This window comes from Aquarana catesbeiana, linkage group LG03, assembly GCF_042186555.1.
Source record: "Aquarana catesbeiana isolate 2022-GZ linkage group LG03, ASM4218655v1, whole genome shotgun sequence".
Taxonomy (NCBI): Eukaryota; Metazoa; Chordata; class Amphibia; order Anura; family Ranidae; genus Aquarana; species Aquarana catesbeiana.
Genome location: NC_133326.1, coordinates 553,180,214 through 553,203,380, shown reverse-complemented (window position 1 = coordinate 553,203,380; position 23,167 = coordinate 553,180,214). Strand labels below are relative to the sequence as shown.

The window sequence follows — 23,167 nt, the reverse complement described above, 5'->3', positions numbered from 1 at the left end:
CTCAGTCAGCGGGGGATCGCAGGGGATCGGCGTATAACACGCACCTGCGATTTTCCCCTGATTTTAGGGGGAAAAAAGTGTGTGTTATAAGCGATAAATACGGTATATATATATATATATATATATATATATATATATATATATATATAATCTCATTTTCCGAAATTCAAATTTCGTATAGAATGATTTTGAATTTGAATAGAAAAGATTAGAATAGAAAATAATAAAAAAGAATAGAATAGAAAAACAATAGAACAGAATAGAATAAAATACGTTAATATATGTTTTTCTACTTTATTCTTTTCTATTATTTTCTTTTCTATTCTAATCTTTTCTATTCAAATTCAAATTCATTCTATACAAAATTCGATCTTCAGAAGCCATGTTCCAATTTCAAATTTCGTATAGAATGAATTTGAATAGAAAAGACTATTAAAGAATAGAAAATAATAAAAAAGAAAGGAAAAGAAAAGCATAGAAAAACAATAAAACAGAATTAAAAAAAATATTATATATATGTATTCCATTGCTTTATGATTTTATATTCTATTTTATTGTATTTTTTAGAAAATCAATTTCTATTGTTTTCAAATTCTATTCAAATTTGTTTTCGAATTCGATTATGTTTTCGAATTCGATTCAATATGTTTTCGACTTCAATTCGAATATGTTTTCAAATTCAAATATGTTTTCAAATTTGATTCAAATTCGTTCGCTTTTTTTTGGATTCGTTTAAATTCATCACTTTTGTAATTCGGAAATTCGGATGCTTCCGAATAATGAAAAATTCGTCCAAATTTCGATTCGGAACGAAACGCAATGCACATGTCTAGAAATGAGAAAGGGAGGAGGCGAGAGAGAGAGAACATGTGAAAAAGACAGAAGACAAGAGAGAAAGAGCAATAGAGAGATGACATGAGAGCGAGAGAGAATAAATGAGAAAAAGGAGACAACATGAATAAGGGAACTAGATAGAGAACAAGAAAAAGAGAAGACAAGAGAGCAATAGAGAGACGAGACAAGACTTAGAAAGATAAAGAAGACAATACAGACAGAGCTATAGAGAGGAGACAGTGGAAAGAGAAGGCAGAGGTGAGTGACAGAAAGAAGAAAAAAAAGAGAGGGACTTAGAGAGAAAGAGGGAAAACAAGAGAGGCAGCAAAAAAGAAAAAAGAGAGAGATAGGACAAAAGAAAGGAGGATAGGAAAGAGAGTGCCATAAAGAAGAAAAGCCATAGCGAGCAATAGGAGAGGAAGATGGATAAGAGAGAAGACATGAAAGAAAAAGAGAAAAGACAAGAGGGAGAGAGAGCAATCAGGGCCGTTTTTAAGGCAGGGCAAAAGAGGCAGCTGCCCTGGGCCCTGTCATTGTTGTGGGGCCCAAAGCAGCTGCCTCATACTTGCCAACTATACTAATTTAACCTCCCTCGTCCCTTGAGGTTTTAGTCCAGTGCTGTGTCCCAATATCTCAGTGTGAAGTGCTGCTACTAATGCTGCCCAGCTCTGCCCTATTGTTGTGTACAGATGACTCACCTGCAGACTGTGTTTACATGAAAATTACCAGCATTCATATGTAAATAGCGGTGACATTCATATGTAAATAGCGGTGGCATTCATATGTAAATAGCGGTGGTCAGCGGCATTGATATGTATATCATGCCCCCCTGAGGTCATATCCACAGTAATCTCTAGCAACCAATCAACAAGCAGAAATCATGTGCTGTAACCTCTAGCAATTAATCAGTGAGCCGTAATGTGTGCTGTAACCTCTAGCAACCAGTCAATGAGCGCTAATGATACACTGTAACCTCTGCCAACCAATCGCAATAGCTACCTGATCTGATTCAGTAAACTGATTTTGAGTCTAGCTGCTATTTATTGTATGTCTCAGAACAGGTGGAGAGCAAAACTGCATGGGGGGGGGGGCCCAAGAAAAGTTTTGCCCAGGGTCCAATCAATATTAAAGACGGCCCTGAGAGCAATAGATAGAAGATAGGAATGAGAAAGAAGACAAGAGGGAGGGAATGATACAGAGAAGGCCAGAGGGAGGGAGTTATAGCGAGAAAACAAGAGGAAGAGAGAAAAACATGTGAGACAGAAAAAGCCATAGAGAGAAGAAAGGAGAGAAAAAGTGAAGGCAGAGTAGAGTGGTCAAACAAAGAGAAGAGAGGGCTATAGATGATGAGAAGAGTAAATACAAGGACGAGAGAAAAAGTAATGTACAAGCAAGTGATAGAGAGCAGTAGAGAGCAGATGAGAGAAAAAAAAGAGAGAAGACAAGTGGAAGAGAGTGATTGAAGACAGATAGAGCGACAGAGAAAAGACAAGAGAAAGAATACATGAGGGAGAGAGCTATATAAAGAGTAAGAGAGAGAGAAGACAATATGGAGAGGGCAACAGAGAAAAGACGAGAGAGAGTAGACAAGAGGGAGAAAGTGATTGTGAGAGGACAAGAGACCAGCAGAGAAAGGGCAGTAGAGAGAAGGTAAGACAGAACAATGGAAAGACAGAGGTAGAAGGAAACTAGATGGGAGAAGATACAACGGTATAAGAAAGCTGGAGTGCATGATACACAGATTAAAATAGGATGAAAGAAAGGGGAGTTGGAAGTGAGAGAGGGATGGATAGGGATGGAAAATGATAAACGAGAGAGAGAGAAAAAGAGTGAGTACAGTATAATCCGGCTATCCAGTCAGAGCACCTAAGTGACCAACAAGGCCAAACACAGTAGGCAGGTGGTGTATGGATGGAGATTAGGAGGGTGACAGAGTGCACCCATTATAACAGGGGCACACAGAATGGTTTGGTGGTGCCTTCTTCTTGTAGGGTATTTTAAATGTCAAAGTTTCAAAATGCTGAGCAGGTTCACATTAAAGTATGAAAGGGATTGCATTGTAATTGTATGTAATAAATATTTTTTTCTTGTGAAATTGATTGGTTTTCTTTAAATGTTTGTGACATGGCATAAAAATTTTCCTTGAATGTAATTACTCTGATACATGTGTGATTATGTCTTGTGCAGACCCTTTGGAGATGCTATGCTGCAGAGAAGTCATACAATTCTACAGCCACCTGGAAGATCTACCTGACCCCTCCAGATCAGAGTAACAAGGCAGCGCCGACAGCAGGCAGTCCTATTGCACGGAGACAGGTCCGGGGATTCCAGCAAGCCCAGTCAGATAGTCTTCAATCACCATCACTAGAGTTGCTCCTTATATAGATACCGATCTACTCAGTAGTGCTGAGTTTTTTCCACTTCTGCCTCCATGACATGGAATAGTTGTAAAGTCCATTAGGGAGTGTGGGATCCCCCTCTAAATGCCCAGGGAGAGGTTAAAATCACTGATAACGCAAGTAAATAAGGCAATGACTTTTGGAAGTCTACAGTTTAAAGTATATCTATAACCAATTTTTAGTTTTTTTATTTTAGTTTTTTTGAGTGGAAAAAAATTAGAACTCCTATCAGGTTTTACTGTCATCGAAGGCTTCATTGGAGAGATTTTTTCCTCTTCCTGTCTGGTAAAAAGGTTGTCCCAGAGCATTAGGTGACAGGAAATCTTTCTAACAGAGCCCAGAAAAGAAAAAAAGGCCACCAGGAGTTTGATTTCGTCTCCATTCTAGACAAAGCTGAAGTGAAATATTAAGGATGGTGTCAACACCAGGGGTTCTCCTATCTGGGGAAATATTTGATATCGTATATTAGTTTTTAGCCAGGCATGCCCCCATCATCTTCCCACAGTGCCATGCTCACACTTCTTTAGCAAGAATTGGCAACAACTTTCATGTAGGGGAGGGACCTAAATCTATGTAAATATGACCTTAAATAAGCAGAAATGCAGCTTCATCTGTACTGTTTGGTGAATGAAATTCCTTGCTCTTCCCCCAGAACAGAAGAAGTAGGAAGAAGACCAAATCTCTGCACGAGGCCCTTGTCACCCCCACCAGCCCCACCCTGGCACCTCTAAGCCTGACTCCGATGACCTCGGGTCCCCAAGTGTCATCCCCAGAAAATGCCCTGTCTGTGCCTCACATCACCTACCATCACGCGGAGGCTGACAAAAGCAGTCTGAACTTCCAGGGCCCAACAGGTAGGGAGCCATGGTCTTAGAAGTGCTTGTTTAAGATATTTTGAAGTCTAATTTACTCCACTTGCCACTGTACTAGAGCTTCCTGTTATAAAGACTGGTCACTGCTGCTCTCTCTTTTTGTACAGGGTACTTGGTCTTGTCTCCGCCCCCTCCTGAAGTTCTCTGCAGGTGTCAGGACACAGGCAGCATGTAGTAGGTGCTGGGTCCCTCCCACAGCTCTGCTGTCTGTACAGGATATAAACACCACAGTGATTATCCCACTGATCATTTTCTTCCTATGTCCTTAGTACATTTTATACTTACCTTCCTTGGGGCATATAGTTTCAAATCACAGCACCACCTACAGGAATTCAGCAGTTACTGCAACTAAAATAAAAGCAGTCGGCTTGCTTTGTTACTTGAGTCCAAAAAAAACCTAAACTAAACAAGATAACATTTAGTTTGTTAAAGCACTGAGTGTCATAAACAATTCCCTTGTTATTTTTTTTTCATTTTCACCTTTTCCAATCTCAAAGCTGGTAATCCCCTCCAATCTCTTTAAGCCGCTTCCTGTCTAAATACACTCTCTCCATTAGTTGCACATGACTGTTCTGGATCAGTTTCCTAGACAATGCGGGAGCAAAACTGAGAGCCAGTTGTCACCCCATACAAAAAAATTTGTGTGAACAAGGCCCCTCATGGCAGCGTCACCAACTACTATTTTGATGAAAGCTGAATATTTTAAAACATTTAAAATTACTTTTGCAATGACATTAACATGTTATAGCTTACAGTCAGGTCCATAAATATTGGGACATCGACACAATTCTAATCTTTTTGGCTCTATACACCACCACAATGGATTTGAAATGAAACGAACAAGATGTGCTTTAACGGCAGACTTTCAGCTTTAATTTGAGGGTATTTACATCCAAATCAGGTGAACGGTGTAGGAATTACAACAGTTTGTATATGTGCCTCCCACTTTTTAAGGGACCAAAAGTAATGGGACAGATTAACAATCATCCATCAAACTTTCACTTTTTAATACTTGCTTGCAAATCCTTTGCAGTCAATTACAGCCTGAAGTCTGGAACGCATAGACATCCCCAGACGCTGGGTTTCATCCCTGGTGATGCTCTGCCAGACCTCTACTGCAACTGTCCTCAGTTCCTGCTTGTTCTTGGGGCATTTTTCCTTCAGTTTTGTCTTCAGCAAGTGAAATGCATGCTCAATCGGATTCAGGTCAGGTGATTGACTTGGCCATTGCATAACATTCCACTTCTTTCCCTTAAAAAACTCTTTGGTTGCTTTCGAAGTATGCTTCGAGTCATTGTCCATCTGCACTGTGAAGCGCTGTCCAATGAGTTCTGAAGCATTTTGCTGAATATGAGCAGATAATATTGCCTGAAAAACTTCAGAATTCATCCTGCTGCTTTTGTCAGCAGTCACATCATCAATAAATGCAAGAGAACCAGTTCCATTGGCAGCCATACATGCCCACGCCATGACACTACCACTACCATGCTTCACCAATGAGGTGGTATGCTTTGGATCATGAGCAGTTCCTTTCCTTCTCCATACTCTTCTCTTCCCATCACTCTGGTACAAGTTGATCTTGCTCTCATATGTCCATAGGATGTTGTTTCAGAACTGTGAAGGCTTTTTTAGATTTTGTTTGGCAAACTCTAATCTGGTCTTCCTGTTTTTGAGGCTCACCAATGGTTTACATCTTGTGGTGAACCCTCTGTATTCACTCTGGTGAAGTCTTCTCTTGATTGTTGACTTTTACACACATACACCTACCTCCTGGAGAGTGTTCTTGATCTGGCCAACTGTTGTGAAGGGTGTTTTCTTCACCAGGGAAAGAATTCTTCGGTCATCCACCACAGTTGTTTTCTGTGGTCTTCCGGGTCTTTTAGTGTTGCTGAGCTCACCGGTGCGTTCTTTTTTTTTTAGGATGTTCCAAACAGTTGATTTGGCCACACCTAATGTTTTAGCTATCTCTCTGATGGGTTTGTTTTTTCAGCCTAATGATGGCTTGCTTCACTGATAGTGACAGCTCTTTGGATCTCATATTGAGAGTTGACAGCAACAGATTCCAAATGCAAATAGCACATTTGAAATGAACTCTGGACCTTTTATATGCTCCTTGTACATGGGATAATGAGGGAATAACACACACCTGGCCATGGAACAGCTGAGCAGCCAATTGTCCCATTACTTTTGGTCCCTTCAAAAGTGGGAGGCACATATACAAACTATTGTAATTCCTTCATTCCATCCTGATTTGGATGTAAATACCATCAAATTAAAGTCTGCAGTTAAAGCACATCTTGTTCGTTTCATTTCAAATTAATTTTGGTGGTGTATATGTGACTTTGTTGATTGGGTTTATACCTACTTTTGGAACCTGACATCTGCACACTGAGCCTTGCCTTGTTTGGCAGACAATGGCTAGTGATGAATTACACCAATATTAGGGTGGGGAAGTTATTTGGAAACATGTTTGGCCAAAATAAAAACATTTTGAATGGGCTGGCAGTGCACAGGAACAGACCAAAAAAGCACAACATTTTTTTCCTTAAGCAGCACAACACTACACCCAGTAGTGCAGTACTGTGCATTGCAGTGTGCCGCATCACATTTACATCAGAACTGCATTGCCTTCAGGTGCTGTGCTAAATTAATGGCATTGTAATGTGCTAAATCACATAGTGGGGGTTATTTACTAAAGGCAAATCCACTTTACACTACAAGTGCAAACTACAAGTGCAAAGTGCACTTGAAATTGCACTGAAAGTGCATTTGGAAGTGCAGTCGCTGTAGATCCGAGGGGGAAATGCAAAGAAAATAAAAAACAGCATTTTAGCTTGCACATGATTGGATAATAAAATCAGCAGAGCTTCCCCTCATTTCAGATCTACCCCTCAGATTTACAGCGACTTCACTTCCAAGTGCACTTTCAGTGCAATTTCAAGTGCACTTTGCACTTGTAGTGCAAAGTGGATTTGCCTTTCGTAAATAACCCCCAATGTGTATTGCAGTAATGCAAGCATTACCGCAACACACCCTATCACAAACTTAGGTTTCAGCCTTTAATAAAATTGGGAACATTAGCCGAAAAAATGATCTTTCTGGGCTATTTTCACACTAATGGAAATACGCCAAATACGGGTGAGTCATTCCCAGGGAGCAGTCATCTACATGGACAGAAATGCGGGAAATGATAAAACCGCGATATACAAGTGTTGACCTGCAGTGCTTCTAAAGCATACCACACAACTTTTTGAGATGGAAATGGGGGACACCTATTAGCAAAAATATGTAGGCAAAGGACACACGTCCTGCCACGCCCCCTTAAAAGAGAATTATACAAAAAAAGATTAGTGCTTTTTTTACCACTACTATCCCTTTATACTGACGTTTGACATTTATATATGCAGCAATATAGAAATTGGATGAAAGGTTTAGCACTATGAATCACTTTTGGAAAGATAAAAAGTGCATTTATATACAACTATATAAATCAGACCAAAATGAGGGGGAAAGAGGGACATTGTTCCAAATCAGGGACAGTTCCTCAAAATCAGGGACAGTTGGGAGCTATGTCTAAAGCCTTTAGGTTTTTCACCTTAATGCATTCCATGCATTAAGGTGAAAAACTTTCTGTGCTGCAGCTTCCCCCTGACCCCTCCCCCCTCTTTTTTCTTACCTAAGACCGATCTGAACCAGCGATGCAATGGCTATCGCTGCTGTCAATCAAATGCTGTGATGTGGGGGGGCGGGGCCAAGTCACTGTGCGGGGCCGAATCTGTGTCAATGGACGCAGCAGTGGGGCTCGAGAGCAAGCATGCACAGGTGCCCCCACTGAAATTGGATTTCCGTGGGGGCACCCGCCAAAGAGGAGGGGCCTGGAGCGCTGGTGGGGGACTCCAGAAGAAGGGGGTCGGGGCTGCTCTGTGCAAAAGCATTGCACAGAGCAGGTAAGTATGACATGTTTGTTATTTAAAAAAAAAATGAAGGTTTAATACCACTCTCTTTCACTGGTCCGATATCTGGCAAGAGCATCTTCTGCGCGACTTCCTCTGCATGCCAGGCTGTGGCCATCTTCATGCGCAGGGTTTTTGCCAGAATGTAAACTGTGCTGCTTTTGCGTAGCTCAGTATACATTCTAAAGAAGACTGCGAGCAGGCAGGAACCGGGAAGGTTTATTTCAGAAGTGACATTGCATATTGCGTATGGTCACTTCTGCAATAAAAAGCCTACCTGCTTCCAAGGAGGGGACTTTAATGCCACTTTAATAAGCCCTAGTTGCTGCGCTGAAACATATGGCAGCCTGACCAATGACTCTGCTTTCTCATAAACATTAAAGTGCATCTTTAGTCAAAACATTTTTTGAAAAGAATAGGGAAGAGGGAACAGATGTCTCTATTTGAAGATTTACCCTCATCTGCTATTTTATTATATCACTTTTGAGTTCCCATCACAATGGTCATCAGGACCAATAAGTTAAATCTTCATAGAGGGGACACAAACACCAAAATTAAAAAACATAAAACCCTGACGGGTTTCTAACTTTTCCCCACATCTAAAACTAAACCAAACAGGTTTTTGGTTAGAGATGCACTTTAAAACGAGGTAAAGATTGACTTTGAATCCTTTTCAGCCTCCATGTTTTTAGATCTTTTTCTTACTTTCAGACTTTTCAGCTTGGCCTTTTTTCTTTCCTTTCCCGTCTTTTCACTCTTTCTGACAGGTCGTTGCCGATCTTGGTCCACCCTTACTATCTGCACATCCAGTTACGCCACCGCACAAGGTACCTCAGGGTCAGGATCACACAGGTGTCCTTAAAGCTAAAGTTTAATCTGCTTGTATTTGTTTTCCCTGGTTCCTCCCTCCCCTATCTTCAACGTGCTAAGGAAATTTTTAAACAAAACCTTTCCCTTTTCATTACATATCTTATTATAGACCTAGAAATGCCATCATTAGGTGTCTGTGCTTCTCTATGCATTCAGGCAGATCATGGCTGCTATGTACAGCAGAGTGCTCTACATAGCTGTCTGAAAACATAACAGCACCCTGCTCCAGTACTCTTCACAAGGTCCCTCAGCCCTGACAGCAGTAAGGTAGCTCTTGGGAGGAGTTATACAGATACAAAAATGTTTTGATCGGTGAGTGTCAGTTTGGGGGAGTGGGTACTTCTAGGCAGGCTATATTTCCATGCAGACCCCCCTTAGGTAACACCCACATGTGATGCTGAGCCTCCAAGACTGAAAGATCTGAAATCCAGTGAATGAAAGGGGCAGGTCAGGGACAGAAAGGCGGGGAAGGAAAGAGCTAGATGATGTTTGACATCCTCCAGCCAGGAAATGAGGCAGGCAGATAGAGCATCTGACTTGCTCCAACTGCTAATGCACATTAGAAGCTCACAGTGTGCAGTGAAATCAGAGTAAGCATTTTCAGTACAAGAGAGAGGCCTATACAACTGTGCAAGTCTGAAGGGAAGGCTGAAGTTCACATTGAGCCTAGTTTCACATTGCAGCGATTTGGCATGCGATTGCCGGCAATGGCCCCGTCCAAATCAGTGCAAAGCCGCACCTTTTCCCAAAAGTAGTTTCTCTACAACTTTTGGCAACTTCGGAGTGCGATTTGTATAGACATCTGTGCAGGAACCCGTGCAGATGTCTCTGAAATCGCCCCCGACTGACATGCAGGAATGAAATTTTGCGAGTTCAGCTGAACACGATTTCATTCCCGCTGTCAGTGTGAACCTGGGCTTAAAGTAGAAAGACAACCAAAATGCATCATATCAGCTAATGCTGCCCCATATCTAAAAACAGAAGTTGTCAGCAAATTATATACCTTCCGCTTTGCCTTCTTAATCTCCCCTTTTTTTAAACAAAAAAAAAAAAAAAAAAAACCTGTTGTGTCATTTAAAGTTGAGCTCCAGGCAAGCATCCAAGTACAAAGCTGAAATACAGGTGCAGGAGTTCTTTTACCTGTCAAAGGATTAGCAATTTTGTGCAGCCAGTTTTGTCATGTGGAAAAGCATGCCATGTAGTACAACAAGGTCCTGGAGCTCCATTCCTGTAGCAGCATAGCTTGGTCAAGAACACACCCCCTCAGGCTGCCGATTGGATAAGGAAGGGGTAGAAGCAAACATTAGGCTACTGCTCCTTTGTAAAAACATGGTAAAACACATATGCACATTTGCTGTGTTTTTTACAGAGTTTTTGCTGTGTTTCCGGTGCGTTTTTCACCTGACATGTGACTCAAAAACAAGAACCGCGGGTGCGTTTTTGCCGCATTTTCCATTCATTTCAGTGGGGAGGTGCAATTTTTATGTGTTTTTGCAGCGGGTGCATTTTTGATGCATTTTGCATTCATTTCAATGGTGAGGTGTGTTTTTGGTGTGTTTTTTTACCGCATTAAACATGAACTAAAAACGCAGCAAGCAGGACCCTCAACTGACCAGTGTAGAGTTCCCTAGGATTTAAAGGTCATGTGTTTTTCTTCCACTTTTTTAAATGCAGAAACGGAAAAAAAGGGGATCAGTGTGAATGCAGACTAATGTCCAGTACACACGATCAGAAAATTGTATGAAAAATACCGTTTTCAAATCGATCGTATGATAATCTGATCATGAGCCAATCACGTCAATTCATCTGATATTATCCGATGGGACAAGCACGAAAATGTGTCTCTTACGATACCAGATCGTACGAATTTTGTTTAATCAGTACAGATGTCGTTCAAGAATACAATACAATACAAATAAACTACAACACATTACATCACTTCTGAATTTTTATTCTGTCGTATGAGAATTTTCATAACTTTAGTAAACTCTTCATTTTTGATGAGACTACCATGCGAAAAAAAAAAAAAGAAGACCATTCGTCCAATAATCTCATTGTGTGTACCATTACTCTGCTCAGTCTGCTCTTTCCCTCCTTTCAGCACATGCACACTGTAGCTTATTGGTTGTAAATGTTGCCCCTTCCTGCCTTTGTCTCATTGCTGCAATGCAGGGTATGACATGAGGCAATACAATTTTAATGTACACATGACTGTATTTTTCTTTTTACTTGGAGTTCAGCTACAATTTTATATAAAAGTGTTTTCTCGTTTTCTCATATGTCAATAACATTAGCTTACTTTTATTTCATTTTTTATTTTACATCTTAATGTAGATTTTTTTCATTGATCATCTGTCATGTCTTTTGGTGTCAGGTTAATGTATTTTGCTGTTATGTGTCGTGTGTGTGATGGATTTATGCATTTTATACTAATCATTTTTTATCAATTTTTTGTCACTTTTGCACTTTGTCAGTATTATATTAGCCCTTGTAAGTGAACATTGCTCCTTCTCATTTGAGTAGAGGGATTTTCTTAGTCCAGTTAGATTTAGCATACTGTATTTGTTGTGTGAGTTTAGTGAGGAGGAAAAGGAGATATGAAGGGAAAGTGGGACGGAGATGCTGCCAGTAAGGCTCATTTCAACTGAACTATAAGGATCAGGGTAGATTTTCAACCCTGTACAATTGATCTTCCTCCAGTGAGTGGTAGACTGGAGTGGTCTGCTTCTGTCGTTCTACCATATGTGAGATTGACTTCTGTTCTAAAAAAAATTCTGCTTTGACATTAGCAGTATGCAATTCCCTACTCCAGTCCTATGACACTCTCCTACTCACAGTCATCGTACTCCATAATTACTACACTCATATTACTCTTTAATGCACCCTCGCACAACTATAACTCACAACTATAACAACTATAACTGCCAGCCTTCTACTCTACTCATTTGACACCACTGAGTTATTAGCCCCCCATTCCACTCCTTTGGGTTGCCAGCTCCCTAATCCACTTCTGTGAGTTACCAGCCACCTACTCTACTCCTGTGAGTTACCAACTACCTACTCCTCCCCTATGAGGTGCCAGCCACCTACTCTAGCCCTGTGAGGTACCAGCCATCTACTCCACCCCTGGGAAGTACCAGCTTCCACTCCACTCTTTTAAGTTACCAGCTCCCTAATCCACTCCTGGGAGTTACCAGCTACCTACTAAACTGTGAGGTACCAGGCCCCTACTTCCCTCCAGTAAGATACCAGCCCTCTTCTCTACCCCTGTGAGGTACCAGCATTTTACTCCACCCCTGTGATGTACCAGCCCTCTACTCCACCCCTGTGAGATACCAGCCCTCTACTCCACCCCTGTGAGGTACCAACCCTCTACTCGAACCCTGTGAGGTACCAACCCTCTACTCCACCCCTGTGAGGTACCAACCCTCTACTCCACCCCTGTAAGATTCCACCCCCCTTTTCAAACCCTGTGTCAGGTTCCACATTTACCAGACAGGTGAGTCCGCTTGGGCAGAGGGTAGGCTCCCTTATGTATCCGACTCGGGGCCCCTGATAGAGCAGATAGGAAGCCCGCGAGTACGGAGTGGTATGAGGGCCTGGTATATGGATCCTGGAGAAAGGTGGTCTTTCTTGCAGCAGGTAGAACTCAGGAACACTGGAACTGATGCTGAGCAGGAGCTTACTAGGCTGGTCACACACAGGCAGAGGTCGGCAACGGGCTGGCAGCAGAAGTACAAAAGGAGCAGGCAAAAGCGGGGTCAAACAAGCCGGGGTCGGGTTCAGGCAGCAATCAGGGAGGTCCAAAAGGCAAGCCGGGTCGTAATAGGTCAGAACTTCAGAGATACGGAACACAGAGAGGATCACGGAACTTTGGCACAGAGCTGTTGATCAGGGAGCACCGATCAGGGATTGAGGCAGACCTAAATAGGCCGATTGGCGCCAAACGCCGCGCTCGTGCACGCGCCGATACGCCCAGATGCACGCGCACCCCCGAACACCGACGCGCACACCAGCAACACCAGGCACGCCTGCAGTAACGCCCATAGGCGGACACGCGCCCGGATGCCACCCTGCACACCATGGCCGGCCAGACTAGACACACTGGTGCCCCCAGGAACACGCGCCCCCAACACGCACAGGAACACGCGCACCAATGCGCCCCGGCGCGCACCGGCGCCCAACCAGGTAACCTCTCTGACACCCTGTGAGGTACAAGCTCTTTACTCCACCCCTGTGAGGTACCAGCCCTCTACTCCATCCCTGTGAGGTATCAACTATCTACTGCACAACTGTGAGGTCCAGCCCCCTAATGTACTATGTGAGTTACCAGCCACCTACTCCATTTTTGTGAGTTACCAGCCCCTTACTTTACTCCTCTGACTCTATTATTCCCTACCCTACTCAACTTATTTGACTCAATCGAAAGAAATTGGTTAGAGTAGAGTCACTAGATACTCAGACAACAGATATTTTAAGAAGTGAGAAGATATTTTCTACTATTCCATCATTGTTGGTGAATGCATATCTTTAATGTTTTCTGTGCAGGGAAGAATCGGCCAGACGAATCCCTCCCAGACATCTCCCGGACTAACAGCTACACAGATGATATGGATGCCATGAGTGAGGAGAGCCCCTTGCAACGGGTCACTGACCTCTCACAGTAAGAACCTCTAAACTGGCAGCAGGCTGAAATCTTATCAAGACCACTCCAACCAAAAAGTGATATTTCAGTTGCAGGTTTGAGGGGTAAAGCTGAGTCTCTGCTGCCTTTTATATCTCTTGGAGACTCCAGTGGTGAGATCTTTCCACCTCTTTTCTAGGTTCCTGCTCATCTCAAGGTGCTCTTATTCCTCCTGTTCGACTAATATAAAATAGTAACCTCTAAATGTGGTAAGCATGCAGACCTTCTGTAGTCCCCGAGTGATATGAAAAACTGGTGTTTTAACATTCCAGGATGTATCAAACTGAAATATCAGTTTTTGATGGACTGACCTCTTAAAGTGAACCTGTGTTTTGATCAGGTAGGGCAAACATCAAGTTTACTTACCTACTACCCTACCCAGCAGCACAGACTCACCTTTTCTTCATTGCTGCTTCATTCAGATGCCAACGCAATTAGGAATATTCAGTACTTCAAGCTATGGGGAGCATGTGATCATCCCCGTCCCCCAATGGGATAGCCTTGGTTCTTGGCCAGTTAGGGGAGGTTTTCCCCCCACTCTATTTTCTCTTTGCTCCCTACGTGAGCAATGCACAGGTTCACTTTAGGGGCAGAATATGTTGTTCTGTAAGAACTGCTTTAAAGCAGTGTGGCTGGCTTCCACACATACAAATTAAAAAGTTCAATACTTAAATAGAAATACTCAAAAAAAAATAAGTTTGGTGAATTGTTTAACTGCACAGTACGGTTTTTCTGCCTCTGCTTAAAATGTATGCTGGCCAAACAGGTAACCATAGAGTTGTACGCTCACCCCCAAAAGGGCCCGCTGAATTACCTCAAGTTCCTTTTCTAGTTTAGTGCGGCAACAGCAACAGTCACTCTTCAGGCTCAGTAAACAGTCTACGAATTGCTTTTCTTGCAAATTCTTTGCTAAATAACTGGAATAGGGTATAGGGAGCTGTAGGATACTCCAGAAACTCTGAGCATTAACAAAAGGACACTTTGTAGCTATTCCTAGGAACAGTCTCTTCAGTGGTGGCCCAAAAATGGACAATACTAAGACGCCATATGCAATAACCCAGGCCAGGCAAACGTTAGCCTTAATGTACAGGGAGTTGCAGCAGCCACCAGAATCCTGCTCCTGGGTCTGTACTCACTGTGTCCCTGGATACTTGGATGCCACCTTCCAATATCTGACAGACTTTCCAGACTGGATCCTCAGCAAAATCCCTTGTATAGCTAGCAAATCTCAGCAAGTAGATTCCCCAGCTCAGGCAGAATTTCAGCTGGGCTGCCTGGAGGGGCAGCAGCCCTTCAGGCTGGGGACTTCGCTCCTGAAGAAAACAGGGCTGCCTCAGTTCCCTGACTATTTATGCACTCCCAGCCACCTACCGGACACCCACTCCCAGAGATTGGCTGAGACAACATAAATATTTAGGTTGCAAATTTTGCTTTTCCAGCCCACTACATTCTGGAATCCTTCAGAAGACAGGGAAAAACAATCAAACCTGTAACCAGTGGAACCCAGAACAGCCCAAACCAATCACAACCTGCTCCACTGATTACAGTGGAGCCAAACAGAGCTAAATTTACCTAATTTTCCTAGCAACCTATGTGAGAAGGTGCTACACAATCATGAGACATAAAATAATTTCAATTAAAGAATCACATGACGGGAAACCCTAGAATGCTGAAATGTGATTGCTTGTCTCTTCTGTTTCATATTAAGAGTTAAAATTTAGTTTAGACTCGTGGTGCTTCTTATCTTACAAATATCCCTGTGTCACTGCACTTCATTTAGAATATAAAAAAAAAAAAAAACACAAATATGAAATTGGGATTCAGTGCCCTCATCCATACCTTGCAGTCTGTATAAATGTATGGCCAGCATGGCAGATAAGAGAGGACTGCTTGCATACAAGAACATTTTCCATTTTTACTTTAAAATGCTAGAGAGCTTTTCTGTCTACAGAATTAGTATGCTTCTTACCGCTTTTGGTGTCTGTTATATGAGTTTTTATCTGTGCCCATCCTTGTCTGTATAACGGTTATGCTTTGTCTTCCCCAACAGCTCAATGGGCAGGTGAGGATGTGTGTGGGTAGATGTGTATAAAAATGGATGAACCGGTAGCTGCGCTACATGAATATATTGTTATAAAACTAAAAGCTCTGGACCAAAGACACAAGATCTCTATAATTGCCCTGGCTTGCTTATTATTGCTAATATTGAATTTTTAAATCCATTTTTATACATGTGCCCCTGCATGCTTGAGTGTGATTGTGCCTCCCAAGTGTGCATGCTTTGGATGAATGATTCAAAAGTACACATCCTTCTATGTTTAAGAGCAATTTGACTTTGCAACATGAATACAATAAACCCTTTGGCACCAAAGTTTACACTCTAATCAGTTTACCTGCTTTTGCATAAAGCTGGCCTTAGAAGGCTCATTTTTTTTTTTTCATTGGCTGCATGAAAAAAACGAACAGATTCCTCCATCCACACAAACAAGATGGATGGAGAAATCCCCCTGCCGAGACACTGTATTCTGGTAGCGGCTCACGCTGCTGTCAGAATACACTGATCCATTGCAGTCTGTTGGCTGCATGCAGTTGCTGATCAAGAAAAGTTTTTCAGCATTCTCCTTCAACAGAAGTTGATCAAACTTCTCTCAAGCAGAGATGGCCACACACTGTTTGAAATTCGACCAGTCCGTGCTGAACTTACCACATTTCGAGCTGCCTACAGCTTTATTCTGTCTGAGAAAAATGCTCATTGTTATTTCAGATTCTGTCTTGTAATTACCAGAAAACCAGCTCTCACAGCAGTGACTTGGCTCTACCTTTCACAATGCATGAAGCTACCAGTTACTGAAAAATCTATTGCAATATACCATAAAAAACCTTTGGTATTTTTATTTATATGTGCAGAATACAGTAGTGTATATTATGTGGGTCTTATCCCCTGAGTGTACATAATGTGTGGATGTTCTCCCCTGAATGTACGTACTGCGTGAGTGTTTTTTTCAGAATGTACAAGCTGTGTGTGTGTACTTCTCTAAGTGTTGTGTGGGTGTACTTACCTGTGTGTACATCAGGGACATGTGTTGAGGTCAGTGGCTCAGAGCCAGATACACACAGGTTACATATGCCGCGATCGTTAGAGCGAGAGCAATAATTCTAGCACTAGACCTCCTCTGTACCTCTAAACATGTAACCTGTAAAAATTTTTAAAGCGTCTCCCATGGAGATTTATAAGTACTAAAGTTTGGTACCATTCCACAAGTGTGCGCAATTTTAACCACTTAAGGACCAGGCCTATTTTTCAAACTTGTTGTTTACAAGTTAAAATCTGTTTTTTTTTGGCTAGAAAATTACTTAGAACCCCCAAACATTATATATTTTTTTTCTAACACCCTGGAGAATAAAATGGCGGTCGTTGCAATACTTTCTGGCACACCATATTTGCGCAGCGGTCTTACAAGCGCACTTTTTTTGGAACAAATACACTTTTTTTAATTAAAAAATAAGACAACAGTAAAGTTAGCCCAATTTTTTTTTTTTATATTGTGAAAGATGGTGTTACGCCGAGTAAAATGATTTGTCACACTTCAAAATTGCGCCCACTCGTGGAATGGTGACAAACTTTTACCCTTAAAAATCTCCATAGGCATCATTTAAAAAATTGTACAGGTTGCATGTTTTGAGTTACAGAGGAGGTCTAGGGCTAGAATTATTCTCTCGCTCTAACGATCACGGTAATAACTCATGTGTGGTTTGAACACCGTTTTCATATGCAGGCGCTAATCATGTATGCGTTCGCTTCTGAACGCGAGCTCGTCGGGACAGGGCGCGTTAAAAAATTTTAAAAAATTTGTGCCACTTTTATTCCTATTACAAGTAATGTAAACATCCCTTGTAATAGAAAAAGCATGACAGGACCTCTTAAATATGAGATCTGGGGTCAAAAAGACCTCAGATCTCATATTTACACTAAAATGCAATAAATGAAATATAAAATGTTCTTTGAAAAAAAAAAAAAAGTCCCTTTAAGAGCTATGAGCGGAAGTGACGTTTTTATGTCATTTCCGCCCTGCAATGGTATGGAGCCCGGTGGGGGCCATCCTTCCCCCACTCAGCTCCATGCCAAGCAGGGGAAAGGACCCGATCACCTCTGATGCTGCCGGCGACTCTGGTAAGTGGCGGAGGGCACCGGAGGGGGGCGAATCTGCCGCTGAGACCACTTTTATCTGAAAGTGGGCCGCCCGCAGAAGAAGTGGATACCGGGGTGGGTGGTCCGTAAGTGGTTAAAGTGTGATATGTTAGGCATCTATTTACTCGGCGTACCATCATCTTTCACAGTATAAAAAAAAAAACGAGCTAACGTTAGTGTTGTTTTTTTTTATTCATGAAACTGTTTTTTTCCCCCAAAAAATCACATTTAAAAAAATTGCTGCGCAAATACCGTGTGACCTTAAAAAGTTGCAACGACCACCATATTATTCCATAGGGTGTCTGCTAAAACAATATATACATATAATGTTTGGGGGTTCTGAGTGATTTTCTAGAAAAAAAATTATGATTTTTACATGTAGGAGAGAAGTCTCAGAATTGGCCTGGGTGGCAAGTGGTTAATTACCATAAGTGAGTAATATACAAATAATCATTATATATTGTTTTTAAGGTAATTTACTATATTTTCAAAATCTGTACTCAAGAGGTGGCTTAACGGACAATTACTCAAGTTTGAAGTTATAACTTCCAACCAGTAATTTTACAGTAAATAGATAAATAATAAATTATTATGTTATAACATATAGCTTATAAATATGATTTAGCTTTAATATAACAGTACCCTTTCAGCAGGCAGCAGATTCTCATTCTCCCTCTTAAGAGCCCATTCACACAGGGACGACTTGTCAGGCGACCTAGTCGCCTGACAAGTCGCCTCCCGTTCTGTGCTATGGAACCGTTCTAAGGGGAGCGACGCAAGTCGCTCCGACTTAGAAAAAGGTTCCTGTACGACTTCGGGGGCGACTTGGGGCGACTTGCATAGACTTCTATACAGAAGTCGTTTTGCAAGTCGCCCGGGCAGTCGTTTGCAGGTCGCCTCGCTGAGGCGACCTGCAAGTCGTGTTGCCCCTGTGTGAATGGGCTGTGTGAGAAAAACATGGGATTGTGGGTAAATCTTATACACATAAACACATGTTTTTTCCTTGTAGTTAAAGCGGTGTTCTGCCCAAAAAAAAAAAAATTAAAAGCCAGCAGCTACACATACTGCAGCTGCTGGCTTTTAACAATAGGACACTTACCTGTCCTGGAGTCCCGCGATGCCGGCACCCCGCAGCTGATGTTTCCATCAGCTGTCGGGTGCTGCCGCCACCATTGCGTGTAAGGGTACCCGGCAATGTAGCCTTGCGGCTTCATGCCGGGAACCCTACTGTGCATGCGCGAGGCCCCGATCATCTCTCCTACTGGCCTGGTGACAGGGAGAGGAGGAGGGAGCCCCACGGTGATGTCATGCGGCCCGGACTCCCAGAAGTGGGAACAGGATACCTGTCTAAGACAGGTATCCTGTCCCCCCTCCCCCCCGAAAGATGCCAATTGTGGCACCGGAGGGGGAGAGGAGACAAATTAGTGGAAGTTCCACTTTTGGGTGGAACTCCGCTTTAAGAGGGCTGGGCTGGAAGGAAGCATTTGTCTTTTAGACACATGCCCCTTCTATGACACTGCAGTGAGAGGCGTGCCTCCACTGCAGCATTTTTATTGGACAGCTGAGACCAATGGTACTTTACCATTGGTCCAAGACTCCAAGCTGTTTATTGAGCTCAGTGCCTCTGACAAGAAGTGAGAGGCACTGTGAGCTCAACCCCTCAGTCTGCTGCAAACAGAGTGTGTTAGCTTGTATTTAAAGTGGCCGCTCTGTATTTAGTTTCTGACAGGCTGCGCAAGGAGCCCCGTATCTCTGGAACCATAGGTCGTAGGAGCCCCAAATTTTTACCAGTGGTGGGGTAGCACTTAGGCTACATACCCCTATGACCCTCGAAGCTCGATTTTATTTTATTTTTTAACCTTTTAGCGCCGACCGTACACACATATGCGGCCTCGGCTTTAAGGGGTTATACCTGGATGATGCATGCAGCTTCATGCATCACCCCGGTACCGTTTTTTAGAGCGGGCGGTCGGCTCTTCAGGGATAACAACTGATGCGGCTAAAAGCCGCTCGGCTGTTATCCCGGAGGAGCGGGAGTGGACGTCCCCCCCTCCCGCCGCTTTCCGCCACTCTTCCCAGGCCTCCCATCCCACCGGGAGACCCGATCCATGATCCGGCACTTCCGCTGGCAAGAGTGAGACTGGAGGGAAGCTGGAAACGGCTTTGTTACAGTCTTCTTTGTGTAAACACGGAAGCGATGTCACAACGTCACTTCCGGTTTACTCGGCTGCCAATGGCGCCGTTTTTAAAAAGAACTACAGTATTCAGAATAGACGTTTTTGGCGATCTGGATACTTTGAAGTGCAAAGGAGGGATTTGAGGTCTTTTAGACCCCCGATCCCTCCACAAAGAGTACCTGTCACCACCTATTACTGTCACAAGGAATGTTTACATTCCTTGTGACAGCAATAAAAGTGATCACATTTTTTTTTTTAAAGTGACAATGTAAAAAAAAAAAAAAAAATAAGTAACAAAAAAAAAAATGTTTAAAGCGCCCCCGTCCCCACGAGTTTGTTCGGCAAAGAAAACGCACACGTAAGTCGCGCCCGCTTATGTAAACGATGTTCAAATCACACATGTGAGGTATTGCCGTGATCATCAGAGCGACAGCAATAATTCTAGCATTAGCCCCCCTCTGTAACTCTAACCTGGTAACCGTTAATTTTTTTTAAAGCGCTGCCTATTGAGATTTTTAGGTACCGTAGTTTGTTGCCATTCCACAAGTGTGCGCAGTTTCAGAGCATGACATGTTAGGTGTCTATTTACTAGGCATAACATCATCTTTCACATTATACAAAAAAATTGGGATAACGTTACTGTTTCGTTTTTTTTTATTCATAAAAGTGTCTTTTTTCCCCAAAAAATTGCGTTTAAAAGACTGCTGCGCAAATACAGTGTGACTTAAAATATTGCAATGATCACCATTTTATTCTCTAGCTTCTCTGCTTAAAAATATATAAATATATAATGTTTGGGGGTTCTAAGTAATTTTCTAGCAAAAAATACGGATTTTAACTTATAAGCAACAAATGTTAGAAATAGGCTTAGGCATGAAAGGGATTTATTGTTCATGGCAGGTGAGGCCCTGCCTCACTTGCCTTCCCTGACTGCACTGCACGCCCCTGGTGTACATGCAGGGTCACTGTATTCCTCTGAGTGTATATGCTGTGTGGTTCTACTCCTCCAAGTGTAAAAGCTGTGTGAATGAACTCCTCTGAGTGTAAATGTTGTGTTGGTATAATCCTCAGAGTTTACAAGCTGTGTGGGTGTATTCCAGTAAATTTACATGCTGAGTGGGTGTACACCTATGAGTGTACTCCTCTAAGTGTAAATGCTGTGTGGGTATTCTCCTCTGAGTGGACATACTCCTCTGATCCTCTGAGTGGACATACTGTGTGAGTATGAGTATTAGAGGCTCATCGGTAGCAGGTGCTGTATCAATTACCAGCTGGACACTGGATATATCACGGATCAGTACACATATTCGCCAGCAAACCATGGATCTTCAATTGCAGTCCAAAACTTTTATTGCAGAAAGATCACATCACAGGAAAATCAGTGCAACGTTTCACATGAAGGGGTCCTGCGTGGCTCCGAAACGTTGATTCTCCTGTGATGTGATCTTTCTGCAATAAAAGTTTTGAACTGCAATTAAAGATCCATGGTGTTCTGGCGAATATGTGTACTGATACTGTGTGGGTGTACTGAGTGGACAAACTGTGTGGGTGTACTCCTGAGTGGAAAAACTGTGTGAGTGTACTCCTCTGAGTGTACAAGCTGTGTGGTGTATTCCACTGAGTTTACATGATTTTTGGGTGTAAACCTATGAGTATACTCCTCGTGTAAATGCTGTGTGGGTGTGCTCCTCTGAGTGGGCATACAGTGCCTTGAAAAAGTGTTCATACCCCTTGAAACTTTCCGAATTTTGTCATGTTACAACCAGAAATGTAAATGTATTATTTGGGGTTTTACTGTGATAGACCAACACAAAGTAGCACGTAATTGTGAAGTGGAAGGAAAATTATAAATGGTTTTCAATTTTTTTAAATAAATATCTGAAATGTGTGGCATGTATTTGTATTCTGCCCCCTTTACTCTGATACCCCTAACGAAAATCTAGTGGAACAAATTGCCTTCAGAAGTCACCTAATTAGTAAATAGAGTCTACCTGTGTGTAATTTAATCTCAGTATAAATACAGTTGTTCTGTGAAGCCCTCAGAGCATTGTGAGAGAACCTTAGTGAGCAAACAGCAACATGAAAACCAAGGAACACAGCAGACAGGTCAGGGATAATGTTGTGGAGAAGTTTAAAGCAGGGTTAGGTTATAAAAAAATATCCCAAAATATCCCAAGATTTGAACATCTCACAGAGCACTGTTCAATTCATCATCCGAAAATGGAGAGTATGGCACAACTGCAAACCTACCCAAAATATGGCTGCCCACCTAAACTGACAAACCGGGCAAGGAGAGCATTAATCAGAGAAGCAGCCAAGAGGCTTATGGTAACTCTGGAGGAGCTGCAGAGATCCACAGCTCAGGTGGGAGAATCTGTCCACAGGACTACTATTAGTTGTGCACTCAACAAATCTGGACTTTATGGAAGAGTCTCAAGAAGAAAGCCATTATTAAAAGAAAGCTTTAAGAAGTCCTGTTTGCAGTCTGCAAGAAGCCATGTGGGGGACACAGCAAACATGTGAAAGAAGGTGCTCTGGTCAGATGAGACCAAAATTGAACTTTTTGGCCTAAAAGCAAAACGCTATGTGTGGCGGAAAACTAACACTGCACATCACCCTGAATACACCATCCCCACCATGAAACATGGTGGTGGCAGCATCATGTTGTGGGGATGCTTTTCTTCAGCAGGGATAGGGAAGCTGGTCAGAGTTGATGAGAAGATGGATGGAGCAAAATACAGGGCAATCTTAGAAGAAAACCCATTGGAGGCTACAAAAGACTTGAGACTGGAGCAGAGGTTTACCTTCCAGAAGGACAATGACCCCAAACATACAGCCAGAGCTACAATGGAATGGTTTAGATCAAAGCATATTCATGTGTTAGAATGGCCCAATCAAAGTCCAGACCTAAATCCAATTGAGAATCTGTGGCAAGACCTGAAATTTGCTGTTCACAGACGCTCTCCCTCCAATCTGACAGAGCTTGAGCTATTTTGCAAGAAAGAATGGGCAAAAATGGCACTCTCTAGATGTGTCAAGCTGGTAGAGACATCCCCAAAAAGACTTGCAGCTGTAATTGCAGTGAAAGGTGGTTCTACAAAGTATTGGCTCAGGGGGGATGAATACAAACACATGCCACACTTTTCAAACATTTATTTGTAAAAAGATTTGAAAACCATTTATCATTTT

General features: G+C 42.4%; 1 protein-coding gene across 2 annotated transcripts in view; it reads left to right on the top strand.

The window, feature by feature from the left end:
- Positions 1 to 23,167, top strand: part of LOC141132803 (potassium voltage-gated channel subfamily KQT member 1-like) — a 166,313-nt gene that overhangs the window by 115,455 nt on the left and 27,691 nt on the right. Inside the window, exons 10-13 of one of the 2 annotated variants that reach the window (XM_073621683.1) lie at positions 3,022 to 3,150; positions 3,886 to 4,087; positions 8,826 to 8,885; positions 13,477 to 13,591. In XM_073621683.1, the coding sequence (XP_073477784.1) occupies positions 3,022 to 3,150; positions 3,886 to 4,087; positions 8,826 to 8,885; positions 13,477 to 13,591 (506 nt within the window). The remainder of the gene's footprint in view (positions 1 to 3,021; positions 3,151 to 3,885; positions 4,088 to 8,825; positions 8,886 to 13,476; positions 13,592 to 23,167) is intronic. The other variant, XM_073621684.1, reaches the window with a different exon arrangement.